Source organism: Prionailurus viverrinus, chromosome A2, assembly GCF_022837055.1.
Source record: "Prionailurus viverrinus isolate Anna chromosome A2, UM_Priviv_1.0, whole genome shotgun sequence".
NCBI lineage: Eukaryota > Metazoa > Chordata > Mammalia > Carnivora > Felidae > Prionailurus > Prionailurus viverrinus.
The window spans coordinates 126607579-126625811 of NC_062562.1; the positions used below are offsets into that span (position 1 = coordinate 126607579).

Here is an 18233-nt window from a genome sequence, read left to right on the forward strand (position 1 = left end):
ATTTAAGACTTACTTATCATTTTTATCTTTTTTTTTCCTATTTGCCTTTTAATTATGTTTGTCAAAATATTATAAATATACATTGCAACCTTTTCTTTTAGAGATTCTACCATAAAGGCATTTTGTCCCCCAGTATTATATATGTATTCATCTATATTTTCTATTAGTATTTGCATGTTCAACTGCTCATATTGAATCATGACGTATTGACTGACATCTATAAATAGAAACCTAATTTTACTTTTCAATTTTTTAAATATACATCCAAATTAGTTAGCATATACTGCAACAATGATTTCAGGAGTAGATTCCTTAGTGTCCCTTACCCATTTAGCCCATCCCCCTCCCACAACCCCTCCAGCAACCCTCTGTTTGTTCTTCGTATTTATGAGTCTCTTCTGTTTTTCCCCCCTCCGTTTTTATATTACTTTTATTTCCCTTCCCTTATGTTCATCTGTTTTGTCTCTTAAAGTCCTCATATGAGTGAAGTCATAAGATCTTTGTCTTTCTCTAATTTCACTTAGCATAATACCCTCCAGTTCCATCCACGTCATTGCAAATGGCAAGATTTCATTCTTTTTGATTGCCGAGTAACACTCCATTGTATATATATAATACACCTTCTTTATCCATTCATTTATCGATGGACATTTGGGTTCTTTCCCTACTTTGGCTATTGTTGATAGTGGTGCTATAAACATTGGGGTGCATATGTCCCTTCAAAACAGCGCACCTGTATCCCTTGGATAAATACCTACTAGTGCAATTGCTGGGTCATAGAGTAGTTCTATTTTTAATTTTTTAAGGAACCTCCATACTGTTTTCTAGAGTGGCTGCGCCAGCTTGCATTCCCACCAACAATGCAAAAGAGATCGTTTCTCCACATCCTTGCCAACATCTGTTATTGCTTGAATTGTTAATGTTAGCCATTCTGACAGGTGTGAGGTGGTATCTCATTGTGGTTTTGATATGTATTTCCCTGATGATGATTGATGTTGAGCATTTTTTCATGTGTCGGTTGGCCATCTGGATGTCTTTTTTGGAGAAGGGTCTATTCACGTCTTTTGCCCATTTCTTCACTGGATTTGTTTTTTGGGTGTTGAGTTTGGTAAGCTCCTTATAGATTTTGGATACTAACCCTTTATCTGATATGTCATTTGCAAATATCTTCTCCCATTCTGTCGGTTGCCTTTCAGTTTTGCTAATTGTTTCCTTTGCTGTGCAGAAGCTTTTTATTTTGATGAGGTCCCAATAGTTCATTTTTGCTTTTGTTTCCCTTGCCTCCAGAGATGTGTTGAGTAAGAAGCTGTTGCAGCCAAGATCAGAGAGGTTTTTGCCTGCTTCCTCCTCAAGGATTTTGATGGCTTCCTGTCTTACGTCTTTCATCCATTTTGAGTTTATTTTTGTGTATGGTGTAAGAAAGTGGTCCAGGTTCATTCTTCTGCATGTCACTGTCCAGTTTTCCCAGCACCACTTGCTGAAGAGACTGTCTTGGATATTCTTGCCTGCTTTGTCAAAGATTAGTTGGCCATATGTTTGTAGGTCCATTTCTGGGTTCTCTATCCTGTTCCATTGATCTGAGTGTGTCTGTTCTTGAGCCAGTACCATACTATCTTGATGATAACAGTTTTGTAGTATAGCTTGAAGTCTCGGATTGTGATGCCTCCTCCTTTGGTTTTCTTTTTCAAGATTGCTTTGGCTATTCGGGGTCTTTTCTGGTTCCATACAAATTTTAGGATTATTTGTTCTAGCTCTGTGAAGAATGCTGATATTATTTTGATAGGGATTGCATTGAATATGTAGATTGCTTTGGATAGTATCGACATTTTAACAATATTTGTTCTTCCTATCCAGGAGCATGGAATCTTCTTCCATTTTTTGGTGTCTTCTTCAATTTCTTTCATAAGCTTTCTATAGTTTTCAGTGTATAGATTTTTCACCTCTTTGGTTAGATTTATTCCTAGGCATTTTACGGTTTTTGGTGCAATTGTAAACAGAATCGATTCCTTGATTTCTCTTTCTGTTGCTTCATTGTTGGTGAATAGGAATGCAACTGATTTCTGTGCACTGATTTTATATCCTACAACTTTGCTGAATTCATGAACCAGTTCTAGCAGTTTTTTGGTGGAATCATGTCATCTGTGAAGAGTGAAAGTTTGACCTCCTCCTGGCCGATTTGGATGCCTTTTATTTCTTTGCATTGTCTGACTGCAGAGGCTAAGATTTCCAATACTATGTTGAATAACAGTGACGAGAGTAGACATCCCTGTCTTGTTCCTGACCTTAGGGGGAAAGCTCTCAGATTTTCCCCATTGAGGATATTAGCGTTGGGTCGCTCATACATGGCTTCTTTGATCTTGAGATATGATCCTTCTATCCCTACTTTTTTGAGGGCTTTTATCAAGAAAGGATGCTGTATTTTGTCAAATGCTTTCTCTGCATCTATTGAAAGGATCATGTGGTTCTTGTCCTTTCTTTTATTGATTGATGAATCATGTTGTTTTGCAGTTATTGAATCAGCCCTGCATTCCAGGTATAAATCCCACTCGGTCGTGGTGAATAATTTTTTTAATATATTGTTGGAGCCGGTTGGCTTATATCTTGTTGAAGATTTTTGCATCCATGTTCATCAGGGAAATTGGTCTATAGTTCTTTTTAGTGAGGTCTCTCTCTGGTTTTGGAATCAACGTAATGCTGGCCTCATAGAGTTTGGAAGTTTTCCTTCCATTTCTATTTTTTGGAACAGTTTCAAGAGAATAGGTGTTAACTCTTCCTTAAATGTTTGGTAGAATTCCCCCTGGAAAACCATCTGGCCCTGGACTCTTTACCTGGTTATGGGTCTGCTCAAATTTTCTATTTTTTCCTGTTTCAGTTTTGCTAGTGTATATGTTTCTAGGAATTTGTCTTTCTTCCAGATTGCCCATTTTATTAGCATATACTTGTTCATAATATTCTCTTATTATTGTTTTTATTTCTGCTGTATTGGTTGTGATCTCTCCTCTTTCATTCTTGATTTTGTTTCTTTGGGTCCTTTCCTTTTTCTTTTTGACCAAACTGGCTAGTGGTTTATCAATTTTGTTAATTCTTTCAAAGAAGCAGCTTCTGGTCTCATTGATCTGTTCTACTGTCTTGTTTTGTTTGGTTTGGTTTCGATAGCATTGATTTCTGCTCTAATATTTATTACTTCCTGTCTTCTGCTGGTTTGGGGTTTTGTTTGCTGTTCTTTTTCCAGCTCTTTAAGGCATAAGGTTAGGTTGTGTATCTGTAATTTTACTTTTCAATTTTACTTTACTTTTCAATTTATCCCTTGAAATGTCACTTTTATTGCTTTAAGTAAACAACTTAGAGAAGCATTCATGAATGTTTTCTTACTCTTCTATTTTGTTGTATTATCTAATCATATATTACTGGACCAGTACCTCATACAACTTTATAACACATTTCATGTCAGATAAAGTTCTTGCATAGTAAGTTCTCCTATCCTCACTGGTTAATTTTAATTAGCTACCCTATGAGAAACTTACACCCTTCTTATAAAATACTGAATTGGCCTTCACAGGAATTTTTAAAAAGACCAGCAAGGTTTCAGACTGAGAATGAAGAGATACCCATCTGGAACATAAAGAGATGAAAATGAACTTGAAGACTTCAGCAACCTTTCCCAACAACTACTGAAATGTATATAGATTTTGGCATGTAATGGGTACATTATTAAAGAATCTGAACAAATATCCCATAAGACAGTTTACCATAATTGACCTTTTATTTAAAAAAATTACAGGGAGCAATTTCCAGCATATTTTATAAAAGTACTGCCTGTATCAAACATTTATATCACTATTAATTCCATTGAAGAGCTGCCTTTTTTTTTTAAGGTACTAATTCCAATTGATGGGATACATGCCCTTAAAATAGAAAGTTTCCATTATTTATCCAAATGTCAAAATTAAGATTACTGAGAAGTTTATTGCTTTATGGCTGGGCAAGATGCTGCTAGCACATTTTAGGTAAATAATATTCTTTATTAAAAACTATGAGGTCATTCTGTTTAAAACTTTCAGGATAATTCACAGAAAATAGATATATTTATTCAAATTACACACTGAAGGGCTGGGCTATTAGCTATAGACATTTATATGTGAAGCAGCTCTTTAAAGAAATAAGACACACAAATAGATCTGCCTTGACAGAATATACATAATTGAAATTAATAAAATCTGGAAGACCAATATTGTTATACTATGTTCTGTTAGGATCTTGAAAAAAAAATCACACATTTAGTAGTCCATTTGTGCTTAAAATATTCATATGCATGAGAAGCTTAAAGAAAAAAACACCTCTGTACATGATGATGAAAAGAAAGTAATAAATTTGTTTGAAATTGCACTGTTATTTAAAACACTTTCCTAAAGTCAGACCCTCCTTCGGAGCTGGCACAGTTTTTCAGGTCTAATTGGCAACCTGGGGAGGCCCCTCTGGTATCAGTGAAGTAAAGAAGGTGGTGATAAAAGACCAAGCTGACGCCATTAAACCAGGCCTTTGAATTGCACTGGCATCTTCACCTGCATCTTCTCCACTCTCATCTTCAAGCCCATCATCCATAAGACGCTCCTTTCAAACAAAACAAGAAACATACTCCTAAGGGATATGAACAGCTAGCATTAACTCATGACAGAAAGAGAGAGAATTCTTCCCTACAGAGAGAAGGAACAGGAGCAATGTCACAAGGAAGTAGTATATACCTGGCCGTCAGAAATCTTTGTTAAATCCAAAACTGATAAATTCCTCAGTGCTCAAGTTCAAAAGGAACTTTGAGGTGAATGTAACTGCCAATGTAAAACAATAAATTCTCACTGTGTGCATAATTTTCTTTCTAGGCTATATTTAGGAATAATGTTAGTTCTTCCTGACCGTATTATAGTCTGTATTATAGTCTAAGTTCTCCCAGATAAAATCACACAATTTCTATGTTAACTTTTCTTCATGTGCCATTCCACAAAAACTTGTGGAACACCCCAAGATTCTTTAATCATGTTGGTCTCTTCTGCTGAGGAAATATCTATGTTTGAAGTATACAAAAACCTCGTTAGCATACCATTTCTTCAAGTTCTAGGTTGTTGGCATTTTGCCCATCATTGTTAACTTCGGCATTATTGTTGGGAGCCTGTTGCTGACCTCCTTCTTGCCTAAAAGGAAACCATCCAGCTTGGTGTCTGTTCAGTAAAATAAAGAGAAAAGAAAATAAGTCGCAACTGTTTTTATTTGCAATGCTATAAAACATTAGTGCCCTACAACAGAAAAATGATTTCAACTATAATAAACGAAAAGACTAAATCTCCTACTTCGGGCCAAGGACTACCCCTCTCAAAGCAATGACAGCAAAACAAGAATCAAGTTAAGTCTAAAAATCTACCATGGTCTTAACTGGCTCTATGCCAGATATCTTAATATCTAACCTACCTATCTTAATGTCTCAATGTACTGGGAATCATAACATCTTTTCTGATATTTTTCAAAATGAAATTCAACTACACATTTCTTTGCCTCTTGGGGGAAAGGGAGGCAAAAAAAAGTCTACTTACAAAAAGAAGTCTGGCCTATACCTACAGGATTTACTAGTGATAACTATAATTAAAAAGAACATCCTTATACAATAATGCCTCAGACCCTTCAAGCTCTAAATAATTAACAGAGCATGTCTAACTGAATTAATAATTTTTATGAAAGATGGTAAAGGAAAAATCTGCTTGTACAGTTCTGATAAACATTCTTACTCAACATAACCTGCTTTGATTTTGGTGCTAGATATATGGAGTCCAAGACTCATATTCCTTCACTCAACATTCAGGACAGACCACCATATGCCAAATTCTGTGCTATTCTAGAAAGTAATTAAAAGAAACCGCAAAAAGGTAATGAACACCACTCACAAATAAACCAGCAGCATGGCTCCCATTACCATGATAAAACGACTAAAAGAAGAATAGAAGTATACAATGCTAAGGAGAATTGCAGCTCGGGAGAACGTGTACATCCAGTCCAGCCAGTCTCGATTGAAGTCTTCTTCATTTAGCACTGGACCTCCCTGTGCATTCATTTGAACATTCTCATTCATGGGTCGATTTTCTTGGGCCACTAGGTTTGGAGCTGGTGGAGGTTCTTCTCCAGGAACATGTGCCAAATTTAGAGGCTGTGAAGCAGCAGGCTGGGCTGGGTTGGCATTTGATGTAGCCTGAGCTGAAACTGCAGCTTGACTGAAATATTCAACAAAAGAAGTATTAAAAAGAAAAAGAAAACTTTATCATACTATATTAGATTTTGTAAAACTTCCTTGGGGAGCCATACATTATTTTTCATAAACTTAGCACAAAGTATCACAACTCCTGTACCACATTTCTTAGGCAAGCACAAACCCCAGTGGAAAAGTAGAGCCAAGAGTGATGGTAGGAGTGAGGAGTTCAGGAAAAGATATTCTCTTAGCCTCACAAAGATGGTAGGGGAGAGGTGGAAGAGATGAGAAGGCCATGGTAATCACTGTATTTTCTCTCTTTCATTAAATTACTTTCTAAGGTAACGACCAAATCTTTTTCCAAACCTGTTCACTAACGGCCACTTTTGTTTTTCCAAATGGGATGACTACCACTGTACCCACCACCTCTCCCTTAGAGCCATGTTTTGAAACATAGGTTTAAAAATGTACATTAATCATTTACCCTGTGTGTCCATTGTCAGTGATAAATAATTTGTATTTTAAGATATTAACTAGATCTCAGATAACAACCCCCAATCCTGACTTTTGGGAAATCCATCTGGGAACCACTGGAATAGGTACTTGTAAACCTATGAATAACTGTGGTCCTGAAGTTTGCTTATAATTTGATTGCTTGAAAGAATAAATTTTCCTATAAGAGGCTCAAGTACAATAACAATGTATCCGGGATTTGCTTTAAATTATCCAGCACAGAAGGGAAAAGTTACAGAATTGATGAATATTGAAGCTGGGTGGTGAGTACACAGGGATTCATTTTACTATTCTATACTCTCACATGCTGAAATGTTTCTACGATAAAATGTTTAAAAATCAAGATAGCAAATAAAATAAAACAGAAGTTTCCCTGGCTACAAAAGTCTATTTAACATGCTAATACCTTGTATCTGTATAGGGCTTTTTAGTTTCCAAAACACTCCCTACTTCATAGATATTCTGATTGATAGGTGAGTTACTTCACTAAAGGAGAGAACCTAAGGCTCAGAAGGTAAATAATGTACGTAAGATTGTATGATTTAGGAAGCTACAATAAGCCCCACTTACCCTACACAGTTCTCAGGAGGTTATAAATGAGACTAGGGGTGGAAAGCATCTAGAATCTAGCACAGTACTAAGCACAAAGCAGTCACTCAAATGATAATTATTACCACAGCAACAGGTAAGGTACAAATAGCCTGTCTGCAGCCAAGGGATTATGCAAGAGAACATTAGGATATGAGGACCATGAAGCAGATCAGTTTAATGGGGTAAGGTCTGGAGTAAGGATAAGGATACAGACTTCACACTGTAGGTAAGGGAGTCATCAGACATTTGGGAGGATGGGGAATGACTGGCTCAATTTTGTGTGAAGTACATTAGCCTGGGATGAAATATGGTAGAGAGTCTAAAAAGAGAGAGAACAGTTGCAGTAAAGTAGGTCCAAAATGAGAAAATATCTAGGCAAAATATTGAAAGTAAGATATAGGGGAAGAACAAAAGTTAGAAACAACATATTGTTAACTCATCTTGGTAAGTTATTGGGTTCAGGGATAAGTGAAAGCAGAGTCAAAGCTGATGAAGGTTAAGAGCCTGGAGATGAATAAAAAGAGACTCTGTCACTGACAAAGACGTCAGGAAGGAGAAGACACTTAAGAGGATGGTGGTGTCTGAAATTCACCATTACCCCCACCTGTGCCTTGCAAGGAACAGGTAGTTAATGTATTTTGCTCCTGACTGCAGAGTGCATGTATCTTTTTTCTCTCCTCCATGTTTTCTAAACTTACACTAAAAGGACTCATCAAGTCATCTTGCTCAGATGGCTAAGGATTGTATTTCTTTCGCTTATGCTGTACTCTTGGATTCTATGGTATTTCTATAATTATGTAACAAAAATAGTGTTGCACTATAATCTATCATATAGAGCTATATGTAAGGGAAATTTTGATCAGTTTTTTAAGAAATGTATCCTGTTTGCAAAGGCACAATAAAGTCGCATCTTAGAGACTATAGGCAATAAAGCTAACAATAAACCTTATTGAACACACACACACACACACACACACACACACAGAAGATGGTGGTGTCAAATTTTAGACATCCTGAATTTAAAGGAAAGGCAAATTTCCCTATGGAAATCTTCCAGCAACCAGGATGAAGCATAGGAGATAAAGAATAGGGGTCATCCACAGAGAGCTAACAACTAAGGCCACAGATGAAAGAAATCCAAGAGGACTGGTCCAGGACTGAATCCTGTCTTCTTTATGAGACTGAGTGTCCTAAGGTACATGACAAGTATACAAGTATCTGTCTAACTGAACATGGAATGTTACCATTTAGAAGGGAAAAAATGGGCCCTCAAGGACACAACATGAGTGATCAGAAAGACAAAAAGAATGAAGAGGATAACAAAATCACAGAAACAAGGAGAGGAGAACATCAAAGAGGAGCTAGAAATGTTAAATGAATGCACAGAAGTCCAGAAGAATGAAGGCTGAGAAACCGTACTCGGATCTAAGTAAGATCTATGCTGACCAGAAGCAAAACTTACTGAAGTACTAACAGTCTGGAACCATACAAGCCTCCACTGAGACCCACATCAACATGAACCTCCCTGACATATGATTCCCTTTTTCATTCAACTTCCTATCTCTTCATGTAGATTTGCTGCCTTCCAGTAAAACTTTCCTAAGTTTTCTCCTCTTAAATAGATAAAATGTTATATTAAAGAAAGCATCTCAATACTGCTATAAATGTAGGGGAGAGAGGGAGAAGGAGAGAATAGGTTTAGCTAATGCGAACGGGATGTGAACCCTTTTCTCTGTAGCCTATTTATGTATGTATGTATGTATGTATGTATGTATGTATGTATGTATGTAATTTATTGTCAAATTGGTTTCCATACAACACCCAGTGCTCATCCCAACAGGTACCCTTCTCAATGCCCATCACCCACCCTCCCCTCCCTCCCACTCCCATCAACCCTCAGTTTATTCTCAGTTTTTAAGAGTCTCTTATGTTTTGGCTCCCTCCCTAACCTTTTTTTTTTTTTTTCCTTCCCCTCCCCCATGGTCTTCTGTTAAGTTTCTCAGGATCCACATAGGAGTGAAAACATATGGTACCTGTCTTTCTCTGTATGACTTATTTCACTTAGCAAAACACTCTCCAGTTCCATCCACGTTGCTACAAAAGGCCAGATTTCATGCTTTATCATTGCCAAGTAGTATTCCACTGTATATATATAAACCACATCTTCTTGATCCATTCATCAGTTGATGGACATTTAGGCTCTTTCCATAATTTGGCTATTGTTGAGAGTGCTGCTATAAACATTGGGGTACAGGTGCCCCTATGCATCAGTACTCCTATATCCCTTGGGTAAATTCCTGGCAGTGCTATTGCTGGGTCACAGGGTAGGTCTATTTTTAATTTTTTGAGGAACCTCCACACTGTTTTCCAGAGCGGCTGCACCAGTTTGCATTCCCACCAACAATGTGAGAGGGTTCCCGTTTCTCCACATCCTCTCCAGCATCTATAGTCTCCTGATTTGTTCATTTTAGCCACTCTGACTGGCGTGAGGTGATATCTGAGTGTGGTTTAGATTTGTATTTCCCTGATGAGGAGTGACATTGAGCATCTTTTCATGTGCCTGTTGGCCATCTGGATGTCTTCTTTAGAGAAGTGTCTATTCATGTCTTCTGCCCATTTCTTCACTGGATTATTTGTTTTTCGGGTGTTCTTTAGCCAAATAATTTAAAAGAAAGTATCTGCTAAAATGTTGGCAAACTCATTCTCATAATAATTTTTAAAAACCAGTGAAATATATCAGTAAATGAAATCCCAAATCAACTTACTTAGGATGAAAAACGAAATAAAGCAAGTGGCACACTGAGCAAAAAACTGAACTCAAATTAACTTACTATTGCATATAATACTGATGAGCATACATCTGTTGCCACCACAGCATCTGCAGCGGGCTGAAAGCAGGATACACTGGGAATCCAGCTGGAATAGCTTGCCCAGGAAGCTGGTTGTCCACATTTCTGCAATAAAGAGATAAAGAAATGTCTTTTTATGCTCTGAAAGTTGAAGGCATATCTCTGAATTTTCATTTCTTTAGTATAAGCCACCCATTGACAGAATACATTAAATCTTACTGAAAAGAAAAATATTTTCAACATTGTTCAAATAAGACATATTTAATGTCTTACATAAAATTGCTTATAGAAAATGACCCTGACTCCAAGTATATAGAATGACTAACATTTCAGCCCAATTTTAAGAAGAAAATAAAGTAAATCATCCACAAAATGTGTGACAAGACTAAACATTTGCTATCTTCTCATTTCAGCAGAAAAGGACAAAAATACTTTCATTATATCTTAAGTACATTCTCCTTAAGAACCAAAAGCCCTAAAATAAACTTCATGACCAAATGTTTTGAGGAATGGGGGTCCTACCCAAATGATATTTTTTCCCCAAATGATATTTTATATTAGTAATATTATTAAAAATATAGCAGCTGTTAGCTATAAAATAAAAAATAAACATTATACAATCTGTAAAAAAAAATTTAAGTTAAAAAACCAAGATTAGTAGTACATACTTATACACGCATTCTAAAAGTATGTTAAGTGCCTATTAACTTGGTAAAATTTGTGGAAGTCATATTTAAGTTCTCTATGTGTGTTTCCTTATCTCTAAAATGGGAGCTAATAACCCTCACAGGGTTGTTAGTCTGTACTCAATAAATGTTAGCTATTTTTATTTTTACTCTCCCTTACCCCTAAATCTGAATGCAACTCCAAAATACATAAATATTTGTGGAAATTCACATATATCAAGACAACTACAGGGATAAGCATATGGAGTAAATGCAGAATTTGTTAATTTTCTAACTCTCCTTTTCTTCATATCACTTGAACCTTATCTTTAGCTGATATAAGTAGGGGCTAACCAGAGTGAGAAAAAATCATTAACAAATTGATAAATTTTTAATATTATATTCAAAAGACTGTTAATGTACAATTGGCAATAACTGATTATAGAAATCTAATTCAAAAGAGCTTGAGAGGCTTATCTGTTCTTAAGGCAACTTGGTGCTAGGTAAGCCACCAACCTCCCTACATATTAACTGAACTTTTCTCATCCTTGGAGCAGTAGTGGGAGCCATATAGCGCTCTTATCCTCAGAAAATCCTCCTACTTCCTGAATAGAGCCCTGCTCCCCCTACTTTCCAAGCTTTCCAACAAACTGAATTAAGAGGGAAAAGCAGAGAAGCCTCCATGAGAGTTCCTCCCAGCTCTTGATAAACAAGTCCCATATAAGAAAAGGAAAAGAAATTTAACTCAGCTATTCCTTTACAAAGATACCAATCACTGATTAAACCTGGAGAGAAAGCCATACCACTGGAACAGAGAAGCATTATAAAATACTTGTATAAAGATCTTAGAATCTCCATCAGTAAGCTGATACATCTAAGCAAATCTGAAAGGCACCTAAATCAAGTCTTAGCAACAAGGGGAGTCTATATCTAGGTGTACACTTTAAATGTTCTTAGTTTTCCCGACTAAGAAAAAAGAAAAAAACCCATCCCCCTGAAAGTACAGCTCTACCAATCCCTACAGCTAAGAAACAGAACCTCACACAAGTCCATTACTTCAATTGTAAAACAGAAGACTGGGCTTTGTCACTGGTTTTAAAGATCAAGGGAAGAAAGAGCCACTAACAATCATTTGGAAAAAAGTTATTATAGCTTTCTACCTCACCCTACAGTGGTTGAGAACAGATGGTGATTATCAAAAATATGTTGCCAAAAACAAACAAACAAAAACTACTAAACTCCCCTAGATGATTCCAAAATGCTTCCTCCCTTACTCTCCAGTAAGTTAAAAACTACTGGACTATATACTTGCTAAGACACATTCCAGACCCAACCTGGCATACTACAACTTTCAATTGTGCTGAGTATCCTCAGACAAGATGTTATGTATTTATTTGGTACTCTCCAGAAAACAAGAAATAAAGGATTTACATGACACTAAATTACTAAATAATTTATTATTACTATAATTATTTTATTAAATATTATTTATTATATTTATAATATACTATTATAATTATTACTATTATAATATTGCTACTTATTAAATTCATATTTACTCAATAAGTTATTATTAAAATATATAGTTATAGATCAATTAAATTAATTAATTAATTAGTAAGTAATAAATAATTACTTACTAAATAATAAATAAATAAATAAATAAATAAATAATAGTAAATAATAAATAGTAAATGATAAATAAATAATAAATAATAATAAATAATAAGCAGTAATATTTATTAATAAACATTAATAATATATAATATTAATTAATTAATATATTAATTATATTATATAATTATATATAATATAATAATATATAATATATAATAATATATTAATAATATATGTTATTAATTAATTAATATATTAATTAATTAATATATATTATATATAATTATATAATATATATTATATATAATTATATAATAGTAATAATAAATAATAAATAGTAAATAATAAATAAATTAATTAATTAATAGTAAGTAATAAATAAGTAATAAATTAATTACTCAATAAGTTATTATTAAAATATATAGTTATAGATCTTATTAAATTAAATAAGAATTTAATATATTCCAGAGGATGCATCATTAAACAACATGATAGAGAATTATTTCATGCTGGGAAAAGTGATTACCAAATAAGTGGTGAAGAGAAAGGAGTTTAAAGCTTCCTCTCATTCCAAATGCTCAAGTAAGTTTCAAATGAACTAAAATAAAAGTATTAAAACTTAAACCACAGAAAATCTAGAAGAAACTGGAATTGATTATTTATCAAGCCTTTGGAGGGAAGAAGATTCTCCTAACTTATAAGCAATATTAGAAAGCATAAAAAAGGAATCCACATTATTTGATGACATAAAATTTAAAGAGACAGAGCTTACAAAAAAATGTTTTCAATAAATAAGTTAATATATTTTCTATATAAGGAATTCATAAAACTGGAAATAATCATTAGGACATCAAATAAAGGCAAGTTAAAATAAAGACTTTTGTTTTCGTCTGCCAATATTTGGTATTGGCTCTCAAGGGTATAAGTGAAACCCAACTCTTTTGCTAACAGGATGAACTGGAATAGACTTTAAAAAACAATTTTACAAAATTAAACACCTTTAAAAATATTCACTTTTACCCAGATGCCCAAGTAATTCTGCTTCTGAAAATTAACTTAAAGAAATACGAAACACAGAAAAAATTTTCACATCTCTGCCCTAACCAAGTGACATTTTATATTACTAATATTATGAAAAGCATAGCAACTATTAGCTATAAAATAAAAAATAAACATTATAAAAATCTTTTTAAAAAAGTGGGGGCAGGAAGGATTTAAGGATTAGAAGAGTTTTAAAAAGCATCAACTAAATGCAATATGTCAACTTCTCCGAACACTGACTCAATCAAGACAACTGTAAGACATTTGAGACAATCAAGGAAAACTGAACATGAACTGGGTAGTTGATGATATTAAAGAATTTTTGAGTATTCTAATGGTATTCTGATTAAGATTTTCTTATAGTCTATATCTGTCTTATCTGTTACAGATACCCAGTATTTACACATGAAATGATAAGATGTCTAGGTTTTGCTTTAGAAATAATCCAGCCCAAGAACAAAGGAGGAACAAAGGGAAACAGATGAAGAATGGTATGGTCTGTTGTTAACAGTTGTTGAAGCTGGGTGTTAGGTAAATGGGGATTCATTATATTTTCTCTACTGTGAATATTTAAAAAGTATAATCAAATTTTTAAAAATTAAAAAAGCAGTGACTAAAAATATTAACTATTTAGGGGCACCTGGGTGGCTCAGTCAGTTAAGTGTCCAACTCTTGATTTTGGCTCTAGTCACAATCTCACAGTTCGTGAAATTGAGCCCCGCATCAGGCTTCATTCTGACAGTGTGGAGCCTACTTGAGATTTTCTGTCTCCTCTCTCTCTCTCTCTCCCTTCCCAGCTCATATACACACGTGTACTCTCTTTCTAAATAAATAAATAAACATTAAAAAAAAAAAAAGGAAAACTAGAAGGTTTAAAAAAAAAACCTTCTTTAAAAACATATAGTAATCTATATAATGGAAAATTGCGTACTTCATAAAGAATGGGACAGGTCTTGTGTATTAATAGGGAATGATGTTAATATACTTAGTGAAAAAAACAAAATGTAGGCCAGTACAGGATGTACGCTACTATTTGTGTTAAATACACACACTCATGTGTGCACACACATATACCCACATATACACAGGCACACACACACACAGTTTATCATGGATAGCTTGTGTCATAGGGGACACAAGAAGGAAACTTTTGCATACATCGTTCACTTTAAAAATGGTACCATTCACAGGTACCACCTCTTAGAAAATAACTTAAAAAATGAATTACCTGTTTACTTTCCTGTCTCTCTGACCAGACTCTGTTCTCCTAAGAAAAGGGAATAGGCTCTACCTTTTATATGTCCAGGATTTAGCACAATAAATATGTGTCTAACAACATATAAATAGCAAGAAAACTCTGAAATAAAGTACTGTTTATAAGCAACTAACCTAGAAACTTATAAATTTCATTTAATTTTCAACATTAAATGAAAATGTAATGTTAACAAGGCAAAAATCACAACTATATTAAAGAAAACCATTTGCAAAGAAAAGAATACTAGAAGGAAACATTAAATGTTAACAAATAGCTGTCTTTAGAGGATTAGACAGGGATACTTTTTCCCCTCCTTGTTTTTTTCCCCAAACTCTTTAATATATATATATATGCTTTTATAATATAATATTTAATATATATACTTTTATAATATATATTATACTTATATATATATATATATACTTTTATAACTCAAAATAATTAAGTATTGCTTTTTTTGCAAAGAGCCAAATAAAATAGCAGGAACACAGGGAAAATCTAACTATTTGGAATCTGAAATATGCCTGTCTCCATACAAAATGTCATATTCTTTATTCAAGGAAAGTAAATGGATAACCTGGCCTCTCCCTCTGGCCTTGGCAAAGTCAGTGAGGAAACTGCTGATATACACATGTGGGAGGAAATCATTTGATAACACAAATTCTAGAAGCTTTTTTTTTCCTTTTCAGACAGACTATACCAGCTAGTACTATTCGATAAAAACACAGGAAAAAAAGGGGTCAGGGAAATTCACAGAAACACATGGAAATGGAGCACAACAGAGAAGACGACAAAAACAAGAACTTGAAAGACTGTCATTCACAAATACATACTTGAAAAGCTATACTAAAAGACATTCATTAGTATGTTTATTTTATTTTTTTAATGTTTATTTTTGAGAAAGAGAGAGAGAGAGAGAGACAAAGCGTGAGCAGGGGAGCAGCAGAGAGAGAGGGAGAAACAGAATCTGAAGCAGGCTCCAGGCTCCGAGGTGTCAGCACAGAGCCCAACGCGAGGCTCGAACTCACAAACCATGAGATCATGACCTGAGCCAAAGTTAGACGCTTCATCAACTGAGCCACCCAGTCGTCCCTGTACGTTTTTTAAAGTTAAGAATTACAAAGGAGAGAAGATAAAAGGAACTGCAAACTTCAATAATCAGGAACAAATTCTTTCCAAAAAACCTGTTAAGTCAGCCCCATTTCCCTTACTACTCCACACAAAGATGCAGCAGCTGCATGGAATACCCACCTTGCTCCCAGAATATGCCTTTTCAAGACTCCCCACACTTGCTTTGTTCTACCTGCTGAACTTCCCCTAAAATCAGCTCCAATTACCCCCAAGAAGCCCTCCCCACTCTTTCACTCAGAGACAGTCATTTCCTCAACCAGGCTCCTGCAGAACTTTTTTCAAGACCATGAGAGCACATCAGCACATGGTAATTTATTTGCCTATCTGACCTACTTCTACTGAGGGCAAGTACATAATTCATTTTCCTGTCTTCAATGCCTAGTATACAGCAAATTCTAAAGTAAACTTATACTGAAGAAAGTTATAAGATCCTCATACAGATTTGCTTACTTGGTCACCAATACTTAAAATCTGACCAGGAGATCTGACTAGAAAAAGGTTTTGCATGGGAGGGCGGAGAGGAGAGGGGCATTATAAATGAAGTCAAAATACAAATGGCAATCTAGGAAAAAATACTAAAACTAATGATAGACAAAACAGAGAGTCACTTCCAAAAGACTGTTAAGAACACAGACTTTCCATAAGAGACTCTTAAAAACAGAACAAACTGAGGGTTGATGGGGGATGGGAGGGAGGAAAGGGTGGGTGATGGGTATTGAGGAGGGCACATTTTGGGATGAGCACTGGGTGTTATATGGAAACCAATTTAACAATAAATTTCATATTAAAAAAAAAAGAATACAGACTTTCAGGTCAGATATGGATTTGAATTCTAGTTCCACTGCTGACCCCTTCTGTGAACTTAGGCAAGCTACATAGCTATCTTTTAAGCCTCATTCTCCTCACCTGTAAAATGGGAGAAAATAGTACCTAGACCACAGAGTTGATATAAAATTCAATGTCTAGCACTGAATTATAGCATGTATAAGTGCTTAATACAATGCCTAGCTTGTACTAAGTGCTCCATAAGAATTATTAATATTCTTTTACATGAAGAACTGTCACAAATCAATTTTCAAAAATAACAACACACCAACAAGTATTTCACAAACCAAAACAAAAAGAATGTCTTTTTATCATGTCTTAAAACAGGAACATTCCAATTTCTCAGACTGGCAAGTACATATCTGTGAAGGGATGGACAGCTGTTATTAGAATAAACTGGTACAAATTCACTGCACTTCTACAATAGTCTTTAAGAGTCTCAAAAAGTCTTAAGAACACTTTGACCCAGGAATTCTCTTTTTCACAACTTACCCTAAAAGAAAAACTGATAATATGTAAGTATCTAAGAATACTGATTATAGTGAGGTTTAGTGGGAAGCAATTAACCCAAAAATTTCTGATAGAATATTGTCCCAATTTGGGGCGCCTGGGTGGTTCAGTAGGCTAAGCATTCGACTTAGGCTCAGGTCATGATCTCACGGTTTATGAGTTCAAGCCCTGCGTCGGGCTCTGTGCTGACAGCTCAGAGCCTGGAACCTGCTTCAGATTCTGTGTCTCCCCCTCTCTCTGCCCCTCCCCGACTCGTGCTCTGTCTCTCTCTCAATAACAAATAAACGTTAAAAAAAATTAAAAAAAAAAAAAGAATATTGCCCCAATTCTTCACTCTTCTATAACAGGATTATACATGCACACTGTCTGACACACGGTGGCAAAGCTGGCCCATGCCAGCTAATACTGACTCACAAAGCTAATTGTTCAAGTTCAAAAATTTTGTAAGCCAACCCTTGGTATCTTGAATCTGCCATAGTGAAAGTATTCAAGACCAGAGAAATCAGCAAATGCTACAAATTAGCTTAATATCCCCCCTGGAAAAGCCAGTTACTAAGCACTTGCCAGCACGGCATTGGTAACTTGGCAATACCTCTCCAATCCCAATGCTACTGAGCAGGGCCATGTGATTCGTTTTGGCTAATGAAATGTTAGTGAACATGACACATGCTGAGGTTTTAAATGTGCTCAGTGGTTAGCTTCCCCTCTTGCATTCCCGTCATTTGTCATAAGAAGAACATGTCTTGGGGAGTTTCTAGTCCAGAGAATGAGAAAAACATGAAACAAACCAGAACTCAACCTACAGCCTGAGGCAGAGATGTCTCAAGTGACTAACAAGACTCGTGAACAAGAAAAATGAGTATGTTGTTGTAAGCCTCTGAGTTTTGAGGTTATTTTGCAGTAAAAGCAACTAAAGACATTCTTCATCAACAGAGGAGTGGGCAAACTGGCACATCCACATAATTAAAAATCATAGATTTTTTCTTTTAATAAATGGGACACCAGAT

At 35.1% G+C, this 18233-nt stretch overlaps 1 protein-coding gene across 2 annotated transcripts in view; it reads right to left on the minus strand.

The window, feature by feature from the left end:
* Positions 1–3744: 3744 nt before the first annotated feature.
* Positions 3745–18233, minus strand: part of HERPUD2 (HERPUD family member 2) — a 35484-nt gene continuing 20995 nt past the window's right edge. For both annotated transcript variants that reach the window (XM_047849368.1, XM_047849369.1), the window contains 4 exons: positions 10165–10287; positions 5931–6254; positions 5096–5213; positions 3745–4611 (listed from right to left, as the gene is read on the minus strand). In XM_047849368.1, coding sequence (XP_047705324.1) covers positions 4450–4611; positions 5096–5213; positions 5931–6254; positions 10165–10287 — 727 coding nt within the window. In that variant the 3' untranslated portion in view covers positions 3745–4449. The remainder of the gene's footprint in view (positions 4612–5095; positions 5214–5930; positions 6255–10164; positions 10288–18233) is intronic.